The sequence below is a fragment of the Typopeltis vanoorti genome, chromosome 9, assembly GCF_054136105.1.
Source record: "Typopeltis vanoorti isolate ZY-2024b chromosome 9, IOZ_Tvanoo_1.0, whole genome shotgun sequence".
NCBI classification, from domain to species: Eukaryota; Metazoa; Arthropoda; class Arachnida; order Uropygi; family Thelyphonidae; genus Typopeltis; species Typopeltis vanoorti.
The window spans coordinates 102,020,116-102,041,491 of record NC_143557.1 but is presented as its reverse complement, the minus strand read 5'-3'; the positions used below and the strand labels follow the sequence as shown (position 1 = coordinate 102,041,491).

The window sequence follows — 21,376 nt, the reverse complement described above, 5'->3', positions numbered from 1 at the left end:
GAATATTAAATTTAAATAATATCTATTACATGAAATGTGACTTGTAAACAAGCAAGTACTGAGAAAATCTCTAGTAAAGGCGGACAAAGTCCACATGCTATCTCTTAGCGGAACTCTACCCCAAATTTTTGTTTACTGCAGCATATTTCATGGGCTATATTTATGTCTGTCGTTTTCTAGGAGATCCTAACAGTAAAATTATGAGCAATACTTCTAAATAACAGCATTGTGTTATTTGTTATATCGCAATACCTAATTGACAGTTATTGAAAATTGCGAGAACAGTGAAGCATATTATATCTGTTCATTTTTAATATGCGAAATGTGCTAATTCTTCTAACATTAATTATCAAGTGAATTTTATATGATACTGTTCCGTGTAATATCGGTTTCAAATGCGCGATCGCGATGTTTTCAAGTGACATTCAGAAAATGCTTTACACTCAATGTTCAAAGATCTCTCTCTCTCTCTCTCTTGCTATTCGATCTCAAAAGCTGCAGGTATTTTGTAATAAATGACAATTTGTACAATGAAAATGCATCCGGAAAATATTTTCTGTTGTAACTTAATCCATTTGATTAGCTAATGCGGAACTTATCTTTCCAAATACATGGATGACACGGTTGGAAAGAATTATCACAAACATGACGTAGTTGTGACACCTTTATATCTCAGTTCGGAGAATCGTGTCTCTCTCTCTCTCTCTCTCTCTCTCTCTCTGTCAATTAGGGAAAACCATTTGCTTTCGAAACTGGGGAGCTGATTACGAAATGTCTCTATATATACACCAAGTATTCGATGAAAACAGCTTATTCTCAACAGATTTAAGTTTAATTTAGAAACTGTTTATTCTTCGATTTTCATGTCTAGAAGTCAGTCATAAATAGAATAGTGAATAAGATTAGCGAATTATAAAGGTAAGCTACTAAAAACTTATTTTTTTAAAATTTAACCTTTTAATGATGAACTCGTTGCAATATACGTTTTCAGCAATTGTTCTCTGCGTAATGTTAATTTTTAATAATTATTAAAATAATTAATAATCTGAAGACTTTTTAAGTTATTTTATTTTTCACTTTTAAGAACTTGAATGTAAAATAAAATAAAAACTTAAACTTTAAATCTCAAAAACTTTAAAATTGTTAAACTTTAAAAAACTTAAAAAATTGTTTTGCTATTATTATTAATAGCAAAACAATTTTTTAAGTTTTTTATTAACACTCGGAAAAAACTTTATTGGGGATATTCAGATTTTTTTGTTGTGTATGCACGGAGAATGTAGAACGTTGATGTCAGTGATTGAAATGTTGTCGAAATTTAGCATCGGAGGTTTGTGGTTCGTGGTTAATGATGTATGGTGTTTGAGTTATGTTTCTTTTATAGATAGTCGTTGGTTATATTGTTATAGCAACACATAACTCTCACTGGTTGGTTTATTGTGCACGGAGAAAAGCAAACTTAATTTTGCATCCTATAAAACTTGGTGACGTTTTAATACTGTTTACATTATCATGTTAATAATATATAATTAAAATAAATTTAATTATGTATTATTTCTCTTAATTATACAAAGTTTTTTAAATATTTATTTATGGCTTCAGGTTTAATCCTTGTTTAATAGCAAGTCAACTTCTTAATGTTACAGATGATACCAAGGACTGTTCATGTTTTACTTTCTTTTGTCACGCTTGTGGTTTGTTCTAAAAGCGATATAAAATGTGCGATTGATGATTCCAGAAAGAAGGTTGACGAAGCATTTAACATGGTCAAAGATGTATTGCTGAAAGGTAATATAACTTTTATGCATGATTTTTGAAAGTAAATATCAACTACTTTCTACCTATATAAATGAACTCCATTTATCTCCGAATTTATAAGATTAAACGTTTTATTCTTATTAAAATATTTCAAGTTCTTGTATTGGAAAAGTTGATAAATTCTTGTAAACATATCAACATCATACACGTATTCAGCTAGAAAGTTTGGTGTACGTTTTTGGTGTTAATAAACACCTTGATATTTTCGTTATAACTTCATTGCATCTTAAAAAACTTTAAGTGTGAGGAGGAATTGCTCAAATGTCTGATTTTCTTTACCATTTCAAATCACATGATAGGTTTTTGAATTGAGAGAATCATGTGATTTAGTTATCCTTTAGAGTACATGTAATTTATTAACGGAAAATACGTAATATTTTCTGTGAACTTTTAACCCGGGTGGAGGCTGAAAAAAAAGTATGAATGCTTGCAAAAAAAAAAACCCGGTTTTCAACCTGTAAATCTTTACTTTTATGCTAAATTCAAGCAACTTAATCTAATTTTATTCATTCCATACCATCAAACATAAGTGATTATTACAAACATATCGTGTATCAAATGAATACATGCATTTCTTTACTAATGAATCACTTTCGTTTGTTAAATTTTAAGTCTTTTCATATTTACGATTCCCAGCACTGTAGAGAAATAATGATTTTTTTAAACAAAAAAACTTAAAAAATGCATTATACATGATAATGATAAAACGATTATGACAATTTGCCTAACTAGAAAAACCTTCATGCCTCATATCGGCACTGCAAACTTTTTTTTCAGTTGCAAGCATTCCCAGTACACTATTATTCTTGTCCTTTTAAAATGAATGAGAGAGAGAGAGAGAGAGAGATTATATGAAAGCTGGTTTTGTCTTTTCTTCTTCTATTCTTTCGTTGAGTGCAACATCAAGGCATTTTTTATGCAGAGTAAAATATCAAATGTTCATGTGTTCCGATCCCAGCAAAAACGTTCAAAAGGTCGAGAAATTTCAACACTATTCAACATCTTAATTTCTAAGGATCGTTTAGAAATATTTATTCTACTTTATTCCTACTATTAGTAGAAAAAGCGTACCCGTGTAAGCTGACTGTTGGATTAACTTTCTTGAATTGATTGCATTATTTCCTTCTGATCAGAAGGAAGACTAAATATCTCTTCGAAGTGCAAAATGTAAGTATTTAGAGAAGAACCTTTCCAACTGCTAATTTTCTTCTTTATTTAGGGTAACGAAATTTAGAGTAATGAAAATAAAGTATCTATTCTTACATACGTACTTTGTTTTCTCGTTACCCTTAATTTGACTGTGAAGATATAGTGGATTTATACCAGTTTGATGACATAAACCTAATCGAACTTTTACGATTATTTTAGATGAATAATATGCCGGGGTACATACTAGTACCAGGGTTTCTTTCTCTCTCTCTCTCTCTCTCTCTCTCTCTCTCTCTCTCATATATTCTTCACTGGTAAAGTGGTTTAGCTGGATTTATGTTGAACATTGCAATGAATCCAAACTCAGTGGTAAATGAAAATGACATTTTATATTTGCCTTTCGTTTAACTTAAATAGAATAATATTCATCTCCAACGTTTTGGTCAAAGGGTTATTTTGAAAAATATGCTTATTTTTACTACTGTAATCCTTCCCTAATTTAAAATATTCTGGATTCTTTACGAATTTTGCATTTCATATTTTGAAATGACGTTAAAAAACGTTATCATTTTTCCATATAAACAGTCGTAAAACGATGTTTTTTGAGAGATTTTTAAATATTACTTCCTTTTTACACATTAAGGGTTATTTATTCTAATACACCATAAGATATTATATTAATATATATAAATAAATATATATATTTAAATACTTAATACTATAGTTGGTAAGCGTGATTAAGTAATTCGTTTTTAATTATTAGTTGTTGATGAGTTTAACTTTTGATTAACTTTGCAAAGTATAAAATGTCTATTTGAATGTCAACTATATTCACATATTTATTATAATTTGGACTTTTTTTTAATTTAATTACAGCTGAAAATCATAAACACTGCATGCCGATCGATTGTGCTGAAATATACCAAAGTGGACAGGTCTCTAGTGGAATATACAAAATATGGCCGAGAAACAAAGATGTCATGGAAAGTTTTGACGTTTATTGTGACATGGATACCAATGGTGGAGGATGGACGGTAAGTAGTAGTTCTCCTGTACAGACAAACCTAAAATTTTTTATTAGTTTTCAGTCTTGCTTTGAAATGCAAGACTAACTCAAGAACTGCTGAAGACATTCCAAGAAAAAGTTCTTATAGTCACCGACTAGAATCAAATCCTTAATGATCTTTCTTCTCTTGTCAACATCATCATGAACAACCAACGTTTCCACAAAACTTTAATATTTACTATTATTAAGGATGGCGATGATGATATTAGATCTGAACACAAGTTCGTTTTGCGTACGTTTCTGTGAAATTTTAAACCTTTAATACTTTCGATATTATAACATTTTTCTGAATTCAAAACGATAGATATTTGGAATACAATCAGTAATTATATTTCCTTTATATGCGAGTACTAATTTCGAAATAATAACACTAAACAATGAGCTATTGCCATTGCCAAAACGTTTATTGAAACAGTTCACCTCGACAATTGCAATGTAGTAATACCACATTGAGCCACGCAATTTCACATATAAGAAAATAGTTCAAAAGACGTAAACAGCATGCTGGAAACAAATCAGTTCAGTTTGGAATTGCCGAGTACTCCATCTCAAAGCTGAATAAAACTATGAAACTAATAATTGACTGAATATAAAATAATTTGAAAGCTAAAGGAAGCAGGCTACGGAATACTGAAATATATACGAAAGGGGTATCAGCCTGCTGTTTCTTGTAAAGATTTACGTGAATGGCACACAAGTACCTACTCATTAAAATATAACCATCCCTACATATGCTGGAAAAAAAGAACATGACTTAGAGGAGCGATACATTTCGTTTTGAGCAACAAATACATCTACTTCTGAAAATGGAAACAGAGGTACCATACCAACTCATATTCCTCACGTTCTACTATCCTTCAAAACAAAGTATTATAGGATCCTTCACGAAACGTAAACCTGGGTGAAAAATCTTACTTCGAATAACAAAAATGAGTCGTTAGATTGAAACCATTAGTATTAAAGACTGACCTAACTCCCTTTTCTAACTCAGAGTATTATGCGGAATGTAGTAACAATATAAATAAGAGAAAGCCACTGACTCTACTTGTAAATCGGTAGAGAATGATTTAAAAAATCATGACAGGAGATCAACGCGTGCGTTTTGATTATATTTATTTGTTTATTTAAGGGTTTTTAATTAGATTTATTAATGCTTTACATAAATTCCCACGCATTCTCTGAAAATGCCTGTGATTTTCTTCTTCAGTATTTTATAATCTATCATTTTCATTTGTTCTTTATAGATTAGTTCTACATTATAATAGACAATATGGTGTATTGTTTCTTGGTACTATTTTTCTTGTTATAGGTTATTCAAAGGAGAGGTGACTTTGGCCGAGCAAATGATTACTTTTACAAAGGATGGCAAGATTACAAAGTTGGATTTGGATTTGTAGATCAAGATTTTTGGTTGGGTAAGTGAGATTTCCTAAAAAAAATCAACTCAACGTTTTTTTTTTTCTTTAATCACTTTGAAATCATTTCATTCAACAAACATGATAATAAAAAAGAAATGATTTAAAGGAATTCGATAAAGATGCAACAAAATAGCTTATTTATAGAAGTAATGAAACGGTTGCATGTTTGGCTCGTCAGGGGATTCTTTCAAAAGCATTTTAGGCATGAAAGTGTAGAGGGTTCCCTCCAGATGGCGTACACAACTCATTTCGAATGTTGGCAGCAGGAAAACATTTGAACCAACCATTTTAGCGATGTTAAGCGCTCTATGCTGAGAAATTCTAACGACATGATCTACTTAAGCATTGACATGATAATACACTCTCTCATATTGCAAAGGCTGTGGCTACAAAGTTTCATTGCTTGAATACTAGTTTCACGCAACAAAACCTTTCATTTAAATAAATAGACAACGCATTACAATATAATTATCATAATCAATTTCCCGACACGTAGGATGTGTGTTCAAGCTATCATGAGCACTTCATGAAACGTCCACATTATTACTAATCAACAGTTTTTCTCCAAATTAGTCTGTGTTATCTCTGAGAACTTTTAAGGCACTTCATCCACCTCAATCGTCTTCTTCCCTTGAGCCTTCTTCCTACCATCCTGGTATCAGACAACTGCTTTGCTAACCATTTTATCCCATCTCTGTTTATGTGACCTGCACTACGTCAAATTAATTCTACTCATACATTCATGAATGCTAATCACGTCAGATTCCTTTCTAATATCTTCGTTTTGTCATAATTTTCTCAGTGATTTCATCTGTTCACCCCTATATTTTTTCTTAGAGCTCTTCTGTTTGTGATCTCCAATCTTCGATCAGTTGCTTTATTTAAAAACAATTCTCAGTCCAATAAATTAAAATTTATTTTAATACCATTTTGTATACCTCTAATATAATGTTTGGCTAATTCATCTCTGATTCCACATACATTTATTTAATTCATTGCACCATACTTGTTTATTAATTCTGTTTTCTATTTCCGTTTTTAATTTGACAACTTCGCTAAAAATTGCATTCGCAAATTGTGAGATACTATTCTTGTTCTATGATTTTTTCATTGAGAATGAAGTCAGAAGAATGTTTCATTAAATCTTGTCACTGAATCCTAAAGACTTTCATTGATATTTTAGATGTATCACATCATCTACATAAAGCAAAGAGATGATATTAATATTTTTAATATTGGGTTTAATACTATTTCATAATGCGATCCATATAGATGATGAGTAATAGCGAAGATGGCGTGCATCCTTAACTTATACCTGATGTTACATAAAACAAGCTTCCTGTACTTTATTTTTTCTACTGCACTGACTTCACAACTTAAATATTGCATGTGTTTACTGTGTGTGTGATGGTTCATTTATAATATATGAGGGTAGTCTGAAAAGTTCTCGGCCTAACAATGAAAAAACTAATTTATAATTGCGAAATTATTTTAATTTTTCAACACAATCTCCAGCGATGCTGGGGATTGTGTTGAAAAATTTATTTATTCCAGCGATGCTACAGCGCCATTATCCCATCCCTGTAGTGGTTCTCAGTAAGATCTGCAAAATATCCCTCTACAGCTGCAATCATCTCTTGATTCGAAGAAAACCTCTCACAAACGAGGAACAGTTTTAGTTTTGGGAAGAGATAGAATCGGAGGGAGCCAAATCTGGGGAATAGGGTGGATGTTCTATCAATTCATAGCGCAGATCCCTTAATTTTCCCATTGCCAAAACTCCTTTGTGGGCAGGCGCATTCCTGATGAAAGATGCTTTTTTTTCTTCTACAAACGGGGTCTTTTCTCACGAATTTTTTCGTGTAGTCTGGTTAAAAGATCTGTGTAATGTTTACCAGTTATCATTTTATCCTTTTCAAGATAATTAATAAACAGAATGCCTTTAGATCCCAAAACGCCGATGCCATGACCTTTCCTGCTGATGGAAACAGACTTTGTCTCCTTTGGCGCTGAACCTGCTCCTGTCCACTGTTTCGACTGCTGTTTGGATCATGGTGTGTAATGGTGAATCTAAGTCTCATCCATAGTAATAAATCGACGCACACAAACTCAGTTTTATTCTTGTTAAAACTCAAAGTACTGTTCAGAGATTTTCATGCGGGAGCGTTTTTGATCTGCTATGAGCATGCGCGGCACCCATATTGCCAAAGTGTTTTCATTTGCAATTCTTCATGCAAAATATATCCTACACGTTATTTTGAAATGCCTATAGTCTCAGCAATTTCAGGTACTCTGATTCGCCGGTCATCGAGTACCATATCGTGCACTTGATCAATGATTTCTTGGATGTCCTTCACGTGGATCATCTTCAAGACTGGTACGCCACGTTTAAACTCTGTATCCCGTTTCCTAATTGTCGAAAACGAAGGAGAAGAGTACTCATAACTTCGAATGAATTTATTTTGGTATTAAACCTTCTTTTACAAAGAATTTTATAACCCCACGATACTCAGTTTTATCCATTTCAAGGGATAGAGACAACACTTTTGCACTTTTGGTTCAGACAGTTGTATAAAAAATACTTGATAGAATGATTTGCAATTTGACATGGATGCTTATGACAGATATACCAACTTAGAAAAAATATCTTGCCGATAGTGTTGCCATCTATGGTCGAGGCGGAGAACCTTTCAGATTATCCTCGTATAAACATTGCGATAAGATAGGAATCCATATTTGCATATTTAGTACGAACTACGTATTTAAAAGGATAGCAGAATAGTCTCTTTTTGTTATTTTTTCTATGCGAAATAAATATCAAGTTTGTTTTGTAAATTGTACAAATGGTGTGCTAAAACGAATTTGTTTTCCTGTAGGTAATGATAAAATCCATGCTATTTCCAACCTCAGGCCTAATTCTATCAGGTTCGACTTGACAGATCTCTCTGGAGATCGACGCCATGCTGATTATGATAAGTTTTGGATTGAAAGCGAAGATAACAATTATAAACTGCACGTTGAAGGTTACAGAGGAAATGCAGGTTTGAATATTCTCTCTCTCTCTCTCTCTCTCTCTCTCTCTCTCTCTCTCTCTCTCTCTCTCTCTCTCTCTATCCATTTATCTAATTATCTATCTCTCTTATTCCGTGTGTGTGTGTGTGTATATATATATATATATATATATATATATATATATATATATATATATATATATATATATATATATATATATATATATATATATATATATATATATATATATATAACAAACACACACAAACCGAAATATTACATTTTCATTGCTACCGTAAAGATAATCCAAGTAATCAACAATAGCTCTATTGGGTTTAACTAAATGATGGAAAAATTACAAGTGGATAATTTTTTTTCCTTAGTCCCTAATGAACTTATAAAAAATAAGTGGATGGTTAATGCTATGAATGAAATGCAAAACACTGAATCTATAATGAATGAAATTGCATTTGCTTGCAGACTGCAAACAAATGCAAAAAAAGTTTATCTTTATTATTATTTTTTTCAGACCACACGATTATGCGAAATATGCAAAATAGAAATATAGACGTAAATTTCATTGTTGAAAACGAAACATAGTGTGTAAGCTCTGGTCTTGGCAGGGTAACAGCAATAGCAGAGCCTCAGTTAAAACTTCAGTGGCTACAGCATTGCCAGTCATTCTGTCCGTCACAAAGTGTGTAGAGCTGGAAATGTTATTCGAACAACGAATAACATTTCCGGCTAGATGGGTGAAGCAAAGTTGCTTTTCATATTCCCCTTTGTCGGTAATGAAAGAACTTTGAATGGAGTGCTTGTGAGCTATATACTCGCCCATTGAGGGCAGGGAAATTAGCTGTGTTCAGCTGAACTTAAGATAGACTTTGGTCTTTTATATTTGTAATTTTCCTGAACACTGCATTTATAAAAGTATTTTATTTTATCCTAACTGGTGTAAGACGTAAGATCTCTATACGTGTAATGTACTTATTGTCATCGTGTGAGTATAGAAATGAAAATATAATCCATTTTATTATTTTGATTTATATTTAAATTAACAATTAACATATTTAGAAATTCACTTCCTTTAGCTAAATTATTTCTGGAAATATTAACTAAATTCACGCTAAAAGTGCAAAATCTGTAAAAAAAACGAACATAAATGAACGTTTTTGCAGAACCCAGAACGATACTGTTTTGATGGGTGAAGTATAAATGCTTTTCATATTCCCCTCCATCTGAAAAGAAAAGTTCTTTGGGTGGAGAATTATTGAGCTTCAAGCTCGCCCTGAAAGTGCAGTGAGATTAACTGTGTTCAGCTGAGCATAGAATTGATTTGGGTCTCTTGTATTTGCAGAAATCTGCTTAATTAGTGTCTAAAGCTTGCTTGATCAGTGGGTTCGGATGATTAATTGTCTTGATGAAGAACTTTTCAGCTAGGTCATGAAGGAGAGATGTGATGTAGGGAAACTTGACGTCTCTGTGAATTTGGGAGTTTCTGATAAACCACGGAGCATCCAAACTCATTCTCAGACATTTGTTCTGTATTCTCTGCAGCTTTCGAATAGTTGTGTTCGAAGTATGACTCCATGCAGGGGATGCATAAGTGATGACTGGGAATATTACCATCTTGTATATGAGCAGTTTGTTCTGAGTATCCACTTTACTTTTTCTGTTGATCATGGGGTAGAGCTGCGCTATTACTTTGGATGTCTTTGAACTTATGTGTTCTATATGGTTGGTGAATTGTAGTTTTTTATCGAGAATTACTCCGAGATATTTGACTGTATTCTGCCATGGGATTTTAACACCTAGTAAATGTATATCTTCCTTGATTTGAGGCTTTTTTCTAGTGAACAGAATGGCTGAGCTCTTTTGTGGATTGGATTGGATTCTCCAGTCCAGTCCATTGGATTCAACCATTTCTCTAATGTGTGAATAGTGTTTTGGAGTCTCTTCACAGCTAGTTTGGGGCCGAGAGATCTTGCTAATAATGCAGTGGTTGTTGAGCTTGGGTTTTGAGGGATATCAGCACTATAAATAGAAAACAGCAAGGGGGACAAGAGTGAGCCATGCAGCACTCCCGCCAGAACCTTACGTCTGGTTGATACTGCTTCATTTATTTTGACTTGCATGTATCTGCCTCTGAGGTAAGAGTGAATTATTTTAACTAGATTAGTAGGCATATTGAATGTGATGAGCTTATAGAGAAGACCCTGATGCCACACCTTATCAAAAGCCTTTGCAGTATCTAAAAAGACTGCAGCTGTATGAAGGTTCTGGTTGAAGCCTTCGGAGATGTATTCGATCAGCCTGTGGATCTGCTGAACGGGGGAGGTTTTTTCTTAATCTAAATTGCTCATTTGGGATTTTACGTAGTTGGTCCGTTTGTGAATGAAGCCTAGTAAGGACCTACTTTTTCTGCGATCTTTCAAGGTTAGACAGAAGACTGATAGGTCTGTAGCTTTCAGGGAGTTGGGCGTTTTTTCGCATCTTTTTGATTGTTGTAACATCTGCTATTTTCCATGTTAAAGGGAAATACTGAAATCTGAGGATGGCATTAATTATATTGACTAGATGTACAATGGCTTTTCTGGGGAGTAGTTTAATTATTTTGTTTGTAATTCCATCTGAACCTGGAGCTTTATTGTTGTTCAGGTGGGTTATAATGTTTATAACTTCTGTTGGAGAAGTGGGTGTGAGAGGTTCTAAGTCATCTTTTTGTTGTGTTATGGCCTGCCTAACTCGGCGGTGAATCTTGTAGATGAGATTGATGTTCAGATTTTCATATGAGGGGTTGCATTGAGTTTCCAAGCTGTCGGCCAGAGCCTCTGCCTTTTCCTTGTCAGTATGAGCTATTCCTTTCGTGGTTTGAATTGGGGGTAAAAGTTGTCTTTTAGTGCAGAAGGTTCTCAGAAACTTCCATATGGAGTTGTCTTCTGGGTTTAGTTTCGTTAGCTTAGATTCCCATTCTTGGTTTCGATGTTTTGGAGGGCTTCACGGACTTGTCTGTTTAATTTATTCAAATTTGCTTGATCTTGAGGGGCTCTTGTGTTATGATACCTGGATATTTCTGGTTTTTGTTTTTCAGTCTAATTAAATCCATGATTGCCTCGGAAATCCGGCCACTAGGGTGAAAGATTGTAGTTTGGGTAATTGACTTGACTGGTAACGTTGCTTGCAGCCATTTCTATCTCCTCTTTGGTGTGAATAGTAGGGACTGGGCCTACTATTCACACCAAAGAGTAATCAGGTAGGATTCAGGAGAGTTTGTCCCACAATATGAAAGAGTGGGGAATGAGAATTGATCATGTGTACCAAGTTGAAGCAGAATAGGGTTGTGATCGGACGATCCCAACCCTATTCTGCTTCACAACCCAAGTTCATTTATTGTTTCCAGCTGATATTGGTATCTGATGTTTTTGAGGACGACTATATCAAGTACATCTGAACTTCCAGTTGAGCTGTGATGGGTGGGCTCTGTGGGTCCAGTTACAACAATAGAATGTTGCGTTGAGTAATGGTTTAGAGTTTGAACTTTATCGTTGATTGTGGAGCTATGCCAGGCTGTATGTTTGGCGTTAAAGTCACCAGCCATGATGATGGAGTCTGTGAAGTCGAGAATGGAGTCCAAGCACAGATACCAGCAATGGAATGCTGGGTGAATTATATACAGCATAGATTTTGATATTGCCAGCATTGTTGGTATGAACTTCAATGCCTGTTTTCTCTATGTTCTTGGTTTGGGGATTGGTCAGAACATTGTGGCTTAGGTAGTTTTTAATGTATATGGCTGTTCCTCCTCCGCTGCTGGTGAGTCTATCTGTTTTGTACATAATATAGTTCCGTAATTTGGGATTATTAGCTGGCTTGAGATGTGTCTCATTTACCAGTATTATGTCTGGATTGTGTCTGTGAGAGAACTCTTGCAGCTCCCGAATTTTGTTATTGAGTTCGTTGCATTCCGTGCAGTGATTATGAGAGAGTTGGGATGGAATTTTCTTTTATTAATTATTGAGGGCTGTCAGAATTGAGTGGGTACCTTGTAGGAATCTTTTCGTGGAGGACGGCGAAGTATTCATCAAACTGAATTCTTGTTACATGGTAGCTAGTGAGGCAGTTCGTACTGATGCTAGATTTGAGCTTATATGGTCATAAGATAGTGGCCTCTGCATAAGTTTTAGGCATTTGTTTCCTTTCTTGAGTTGTCAAGCTGGAGATAATTTGGGTTGGGGTGTGACTTGTACGGCTGTCTTGAGCATCGCTGAAATGTCTTCCTGACCCTCGGTTATTTGGGTTTGTAATGCATCCCTTGTAGTTGGCGGGGTGAGGTCCTCCACAATTGGCACATTTAGCTGAAGTGGATCTTGGTTTTGTACACATGACGGTCTGGTGGCCCTCGCCACATTTTAGACACCTGTAATTTGCCTTGCAAAGTTTTTGGGCATGGCCAAACCTTTGGCACCTATGGCACTGCCCAGCTGTCGACTTCTTCCTTAGTGGTCCAGTAGAAATTCTGAGGCCACATATCGTTGTCAGTTCATAAATCTCTTTCTGTCTTATCAATTTCTACGAGGACCAGTGGCATTGGCCGTTTATATGCCCTGAGCATCCTGCTCACTTTCACTGGTGTTAGGCTCTGACTCATAAGATCATCTGTGATTTCTTCACAGGTGACACCCTCGGTCACTCCGCAAAGCACCACCTTGAGATTCTTCTCACTGAGTAAAGCAAAAGTGTGATATGGAAGACTTTTGTTGTCCATTAATCTTGTCAGCTGTCTGTAATCAGTGACTGAGGCTGGCCGGATTTTGACTCCTTCATCTTGAATTTTAGCCCAGGAATATGAGATTTTATGTTGCCTAAGGGCTGATGTGACAGTGGTCCATTTGTCCTTGTCCCTTAGTATTACTGGTGGAACCTTTTTAGTGTTCCTCGGGATATCTAATGTTGGTATGTCTTCATCCATCGTCTTCTATAGTTCTTCTTTTGTTAGAGCTCCCCTTGAGAGATGTTTTGAGAGGGGGATTTTGGTGACAGAGCAAGAATGAGTTCATCTTGTGAGATGTCATTCTCCTTCTCCTCTCCATCCTGATCATTAGAGTGAATATATTGTTTTATAAATCCTGGCCAGTCAGATTCACGTTTACTTATTATGAGTTTGAGTACCTCTAGGGACTGCTCCTAATTAAGGATCTGGATCTGTTATTTGATGTTTTCCATGTCAAATTGGCGATTTCTTGCAGCGGAAATTGTTTTGTAGCAGTATAAATAATCCCGCAGGGCCAGGGGCCTGCCAACAAAGTATCCTGTCGACCTAGACGGACTACTAGCAGTGTATAATCCTGCAGGGAGCCTGTCAGCAAGTATCCTGTAGACTGAGGTGGTCTACTAGAAAAGTCTTGTTAGAACCTACTAATTGGGGAAAAGGAGTATCAATATCTCACTTGGCCACAGTTTAGAAACCTACCTCCCTATTAAACCTTAATTCCAACACTGGTCCTGATTGCGGGTGGGTCCTGCCGGCCATTTGACCTCTTGCACATTTCGTACAGAGAGGGAGACAGTAGGAATCACACTTTGTTAGCACCAGTGCAATGTGAGATTACTGAGAAACCTTGTATGCAATGTAATCAGGCGCAGTCTAAAATAACACGTCCGTTCTCATCAAAATCGTCCTGCAGTCATGTACGTTTTTATCCATATCCTTATAAGGACTGGCTTAAAGGGGCGAAGCAAGAATGCTTTTCATCTTCCCCGTTATCTGTAGAAGACAGTGTAGGGATAAGGTGTTATTGAGCTATTAAAGCTCTGATCATGGCAGGAGGATAACAGCAATAGCCGAGCCTCAGTTAGAACGTCACTGGTTACAGCATTGCCGTCCATTACCCTCCAAGAGAATCACCGCATCTCACGGTCGATTCTTACTACCCATACCATGTACGTTTTTAAATTCTTGCCTATTTTATACTATTGTAATATTCATGCCTCAAAAAGGTTTATTCACAATAATGCGAAAATGTTAAAAAAAAAATTAAATTAAATTAATGAAAGTTAAATAAAATTAATAAAGAGGAATGTACTCACCTTTCTAAATATATTTATGAACTAAATTAATTTTTTTTTCCTAGACACATATGTGAAGATCTTTACTGCTACTCACCTTTAGTTGCCTGTATGAGAAACAGTAAGATTCTAAATCAATGACTGGAATTCGCGGCGTTAGGCCTTGTGATGTCAGAACAAACCACATCATTTCAACTTCACTTATATAGAGATATATTATGTATGTATCTATGTCAATCACACACGCACACACACGAAGCGTTTTTTCTGAAACCTGGAGCCAGAGAATAATGGCTTAGATAATTCATGTACACCAACATCGTGCCATAAAAATTGTATATCACCTGAAGACACTCACAAATCCCATCCTATAGTGGGATTCGAACCCATAGCTTAAAGAGTACAAATGCTATCCACTAGGCCAGTCAAACCTTTTAAATTTTGAATTATGGTAAAGAATTCTAGAGAATTGCGTATTACACTACTAAGAATTATTTGTAATTAAATAATGTGTTATTAATACTTATGCGACAAATAACTACATTTTATATGTTGCTGATACAGTTAATCTGTAAAAATAACTGAACTGTGCTATACTCCATCATCTAACCTGCATAACAAAAGGATATTAGATCCTTGCAATAAAACATCACTGAGTCTTTCTCTAATAAATATGTGAAATATTTAAAAATATCCAACATCTTTTTATTTTTCCGATATTTAATGTACATTCTATCTACAAATTATTTAAAAATATCCAACACAAGTTTATTTTTCCGATATTTAATCTATATTCTATCTACAAATTAAAAAAGTCCTTTTTAGGACTTCCAGGGTAACGAATGGCAATGCTGTAGTCAATGAAGTTTTGACTGAGGCTCGGCTATTGCCGTTACGCAGCCATGACTAGAGCTTTTAGCTCAATAACATCCATCCACTCATTCAGATGAAGGGATAAAGAGTCAAGAACGCAGTCCATCGCCGAGTTCTCTTAAGAACTTCATAGCATCATATTGTCCCCCCTTTCTTATAAATTCTTATATCTCTATATCAAGCCATTAAAAGTGATGTCTCTTCAACGCGGGTCACGTGATATCTCTATCACACAAAGAAATAGCCTCAGGGTTGAGCCAAAATTCAATGTGATAGTCCTCAAACCTTACCTCTCTGAAAATCCCAGGAAATTTGTATTTTTAGACTGCGCCACTTAGAATTATTAGATTAAAGATAATAACTCAATCAAGAAGTAAGTTAGAAGATATACTCATGTGACCTAGGGTTGCAATCGTGGCCTTAACCTTACTCAATTAAATTCCCGCTCAGATCCGTAATAAGTTTCACAAGCGGTGTATCGAATTTTATACACAGACTCATATATTTAGTTAAATTCAAGCAAGGTTTCTAAAATTACAGTTTACAAATTATAAATTACAAAATTGCAAATTACAGTTTTTAGTTTCTAAAATTACAGTTTACATACATGAACAATCATCACTCTAAATAAGACACAATCTAGTCTTAATCAATTAATTAGCTTAACTTCATCAGGTATGATCTCTGAACATAATTTCCCTCAAGTAATCCACACACAAATTAATAATTCTTTAACATCTAGATTACTACTAAATTCCATTAATTAATTTCCATACTAACAACTGGTAACATTAACCATTCTTCAACATACAAATATTCAGATTCACTTAGTTACTATTCACTCATGACTTCCTATAAAACACACGTGCTATAGTCCTGACCTATAATTGTATCTAAGTCCTTCACTAATAAAGCTTCACATATCATTACACATTCAGATCACATTCATATAAACAAGAAACTTTACTTATCTCCACTCGACGGTACCTCTATTCTTCTGCATCTGTCTCAGTCTATCTTCTGTTTCATTAGAACAATTCTTTGTTTCTTTCAATCTACCCCGGGTCAAGACTTCATAGTAATTACCGGCTTAGATATCGGGCGCTTGCTTCTGCTGACTTTTCAACGGCATGGTCTGCCGCTACTTTCCGGGAATGTACGACAGGGTTACCCGCTGTAACATCGTCCTACTCTAGAGGTATCGTTCGGCCATCCCCGAACCAGCACCAGGCTAAACCTTCACTACTCGAGGAAATCCGAGAACTCCACACAACGAAAAAAACCCAAGAGAGGCACGCAGGGGGGGGGGGGTCCTAACCCTTTTATATGTTCACCCTATCGGTAAAAAAAAAACAAAATTTCGCTGTTCATCCGGCACCTCGATTTCTTGTCACATGACCTCACGACGTCCGTTCTCTCCTGCTTGTTTACCCCAATCGCCAAGCACGCGACCGATTGGGGTAACTGTCTGCTTTGGCCCCCCCCGACCCCCCAAACTTCGAGCTTATTTTTGTTTCTTTTACAAGTTATTCTTACATCGGATTTTATATCAACACGAAACCATACTTTCTTAATTTACACTTTTCTCTGGCAACTTTCCTTTATACATATTTATCTAAATTCCCTTTATTTTATATTTTTTTACATTATAAAATTCTCGTTGACCTAATTAATTATTTCTTTCTTCTTAAATCAATGTAATCAATATTTTCTAAAGTTCACAACGACACCTACTTAGAAACAAGCATGTTTACTTAATTATTTTACAAGGTTTTTTTTCTTCTTTGTTCGTTAAACCATGATAAGTGGAAATTTAACATTTTTAACTTATCAGGGTATAACAATCATTAGATTATAAATAACAAATAACATTTATTTGATTTGTTTTATTATAATAAATTTTTAAAACTTAAAAAAAATGTTATTAATTCCAGAAGGTATTTTTGATAAGCTTGTCTAAATACATCACTGTTCTATGAATGTAAACTTAGAATATCAATAGATATTTTTGCTTTCTGTTTTCAGGCGATTCTTTCGCAAATCGCCATAACGGCTATTATTTTTCGACAAAGGACAGAGATAATGATGTCCATGAAAAAAGTTGTGCCGATATGTTTAAAGGTGCTTGGTGGTATTCAGCTTGTCATGACTCTAATCTCAATGCCTTATATCTGAAGGGAAATCACAGCAGCCATGCTAACGGAGTGAACTGGAAAGCATGGAGAGGTCATAACTATTCTTTAGCTTCTACGGAAATAAAATTGAGACCCCTTAACTTTATTTCATCGTCATCAGGAGAAACATCTCTTACACCAATATGAAGTAAATAAGAATAGTACATACGATTTCTGTATAATATAATGATAATTATCCTGCGAGCGATTTGCACGATCTTTAAAAGAATTTTAATTGTGTGGAAGTTTAAATACTCCATTCAAGGTACAAATAATTTGATTTGTTGTTGTTTTTTGTTGTTGTTGTTGTTTACTTATGTCTGTGATGCGATTTTTGTAAATAAACTACAATTAATACTTGCATTATTTAATGAGATGGAATAATGATATCCTCACTGTAGTTTTTAAAAGGATATTACAAATTATAAATTAAAAATTACTGTACAATCCCAGCCTCCTTTTAGCAATACACAGCAATTTTACAAATGTCATTACAAAATAAAATAGATTTTGCCAAATTCCACAATACGCAGAGACAAACTACAGCACTCCTGATCGGGTATTTGTAATTCTTAGGGCTGCAAAGATATTCTTAGAAGCCCTAAGAATCAAGAAATTTAAAATTCTTATATTGTATTAGTTATATAAATTAAAATTCAACTGCATTTATAAAATCAGGAACTAATATAAAATTTTCTATAAAAAGGAGAGGATTTCAACAAAGATTAGTTAGTTGAATACATAAAGTTAAAAATAGATGATTAAATATTAACAATCCGAAAACAAAAATAATGTATAATTAATGCATAACCGAAAATCCGAATTCATGTAACACGGTTAAATCTATTTAATGACTATTACGGCAGGAGGATCTCAGCAAAAAAAAAAGTTATACGAAAAATTTTCCTTGGCAGGATAGTCTGCGATAAACCTAGCGAAGCACTCGAAGAACACTTCCCCGTTCACCTTTAAAGAAAAATATTCGATAGTTGCATACTTCTGATTATTACACATGGAAGTGAAACAAGTTGACTGACGAGTTGAGCACTTCCTAGACGAAAAAAGGAAAGATTACTGCACGGTGTTACTATTTACGATAGACACTCATCATCTGGGTCAGAGCATAGACATCGGGGTGACAAATATTGAAACTGCCGTTCAAAGATCCAAATGACAAAGGGGAAGTCATATTAAAAGATGCAACAATCAAACATTGACAATGTTGATATCTGAATGGAGTCACAGAGATGGAAAAAAGAGCTATAGGAAGACAAAACAGACATTGGCAAAATGAGATTAAAGAGATCGCTGTAACTCAGCGGTATAAAAAAAAATTCCAGATAGGACAGAATGGAGGATTTGAAGAAAACACTTTCTGTCCAGCAGTCGACAGAAAGTGGCTTCTGCTGATGATGACGATCACAACAAAATTTGTGACTGTACTTGTCTCTATATGTGCGTGAGAGAGAGAGAGAGAGAGAGATGATGATAATGGCTTACAACTTTGATATTCATGACTTTTATCATCATAAAATATAAAGACAAAAGAGGCGGTGATTCACTATATACAACCTTTCCGATAAAGTCATTTCTGCTATCTCGAGGTATGGGCCACCACAGGAAAGCTCGGGGTCTATCAGGAAGCAATCCGCTTTCCTCAAACAATGAAGGCAAATGACAGTTACATACATTAGCTGATAAATGACATAAACTCTTGGTGAAATGCTACCATCTTCCTTTCTGGCGGATCTGTGTTGATGCAGTGTTTGGTCCACGGAGCAGAGGTACCGGAATCTGTCTTCTCCAACCTTCTGACATTCAGTTTGAGTGATAAACATCAAATGAATGTAATATACTGTGGAGATGGACATCTACGGCTTTCTACCTTCACGAGAACTGCTTATACTGCAGTATAGCAGTTCCTTAGGCTGATGCTTTTCCAGATAGCGTATTATGGAAGACAATCTGTTAGTTAGTAACACATTTCTAATCATCTGGGACATAATTCTGCTGCTATTTACACTGCAGATTTTGCCTAGATGGAGGCCATAAAATTATATCGGGGGGGGGCACTGTCGACGTTACACTGTGACATTGAGACTGGATGCTCTGTGCTCATGACGTCCAACGTCATATATGACTAACCATCTCCCACTGTATGTTCCCTTGCTCCTTTTCTGTTTACCTCTTGCATTATGTCTGAGGAGAGAAAAGAGAAAATTTTAGAACAAGATCAAACAGATTGCATATCTAATTATAAGAATAGGCTGGGTGGCAATTTATTATGTCTATACACCAATGCCAGGAGCATTAGAAAAAAAGGGGGTTGAGTTCGTGGCTTTATTGAATACTATGTGGCCTAAGATTGTTGGCATGAATGAAACCTGGCTATTAGAATCAGATAGTAAGTGGAATCAAGTGTAATGGGTATACTATTTTCAGGAATGACAGAAGAGATAGGAGAGGAGGAGGAATGCGACTAATGATATCAGATGACTTAAGTCCAGTTAGGGTAGAAACACAAGAAAACAATGAATGTAACAATGTCCCATGTAGCGATGAGTTTGAGTATATCTGGTGTGAAGTGGAGGTTAATAGAATGAAATATATGGTGGGGTGTTGCGCCAGACCTGGCGGCTCAGTTGCAGGAGATGAAGAAATGTATCGCCAATTTAGCCTTATGGATAACAAACGAATAATCATAATGGGTGACTTTAATTTTCCAAACATTGATTGAGTAGAAGAGAATTCTCGTGATAAGAAAGAAGAAGAATTAATTGAATTGTTGCATGACAACTTTCTCAAGCAGCATGTGATAGAAGGAACTCGAGGTCCAAGAGCGTTGGATATGCTTATAACGTAGAAGGGATCTCTGTCAAGAATATGGCTATTTTACCACCAATTGGTGACAGTGATCATGTTGATCACTTGATCTTGGGAAGTATCTACTTGTAATTGAAGCTACGATTAAAACAGGTTACATGCTGAACTACAGAGTTGGGAATTATTATCAACTTAGGAGAATACTATATTTTGTCTCATGGTATCAGTTACTGAATTTGAAAAATGTTAGTAATGCATATGAATCTTTGAAAAAGTGCTTGAATGAGGCGGTAATTGAATGTATCCCTAGTATTCGAAGAATAAATAGGTTGGAAGAATAAATGGATGTGCAACCTTATTAAGTAAGAGATCCACAAGAAGAAGATGATGTGGAAAGAATATCGTGAGAATAAGAGTGAGAGGAGTTGTGAAATATATTAAGCTCAGGCCAGAAAAGTAACGAGCATTGTGAGGAAGCTAAAACGGAGTATGAAAAGAAATTGGCCATGCAACTAAAGGCGATCCAAAAGAATTTTATCGTTATGCCAGAAGCAAAAGAAAGAATGAATGTGGAAGAAAAATTTTATTGAATGCGGATGGTAGTCGAGTGTTGGAAGCTAAGGATATTGTTCAGTTAATGAGTGATCACTTTGCTAAGATATATCAACCAGGTATATGTGTAGCATGGTGCACAATGCTACTGCTACGTTGGATGAAGAGTTAGAGGTTCATGAAAATGAGGTTGAAGAGCTGTTGCATAACCTGGATAGGAATTTGTCTATAGGGATAGATGGAATATCTGCCCGTTTTCTAAAAGAATGTTCAGCCAAATTGGCTAAACCGTTCACACATTTGTATAACTTGAGTTTCAGCTCAGGAATGAGCTGTAACTCTAACTACCGACCTATCAGTATCTCTGGTGTGGTAAAGAAGATTTTAGAGAAGTTGGTAAGAACTCGCATATAGAAGTGGCTAGA

General features: G+C 35.1%; 2 protein-coding genes across 2 annotated transcripts in view; one reads left to right on the top strand and one right to left on the bottom strand.

The window, feature by feature from the left end:
• Nucleotides 1-16,471, bottom strand: part of LOC150103324 (techylectin-5A-like) — a 29,011-nt gene extending 12,540 nt beyond the window's left edge. The window contains exon 1 of the mRNA XM_090397735.1: nucleotides 16,390-16,471. The gene's annotated coding sequence lies outside the window, so the exon portion shown is untranslated. The remainder of the gene's footprint in view (nucleotides 1-16,389) is intronic.
• Nucleotides 765-17,946, top strand: LOC150103323 (techylectin-5A-like). The gene is made up of 6 exons (XM_090397733.1): nucleotides 765-918; nucleotides 1,647-1,788; nucleotides 3,844-4,001; nucleotides 5,343-5,448; nucleotides 8,328-8,492; nucleotides 17,428-17,946. Exons 2-6 carry the CDS (start codon nucleotides 1,647-1,649, stop codon nucleotides 17,721-17,723), a joined length of 867 nt encoding a protein of 288 aa, XP_090253859.1. The 5' UTR covers nucleotides 765-918; the 3' UTR covers nucleotides 17,724-17,946.
• Nucleotides 17,947-21,376: the final 3,430 nt, after the last annotated feature.

Excerpts from the sequence above, each read along its gene's own strand:
- LOC150103323 (XM_090397733.1), top strand. The coding sequence starts at position 1,647 with ATGATACCAAGGACTGTTCATGTTTTACTTTCTTTTGTCACGCTTGTG. Across the intron at positions 5,449-8,327 it reads AGATCAAGATTTTTGGTTGG|GTAATGATAAAATCCATGCT; the intron begins GTAAGTGAGATT and ends GTTTTCCTGTAG. Across the intron at positions 8,493-17,427 it reads AGGTTACAGAGGAAATGCAG|GCGATTCTTTCGCAAATCGC; the intron begins GTTTGAATATTC and ends TTCTGTTTTCAG.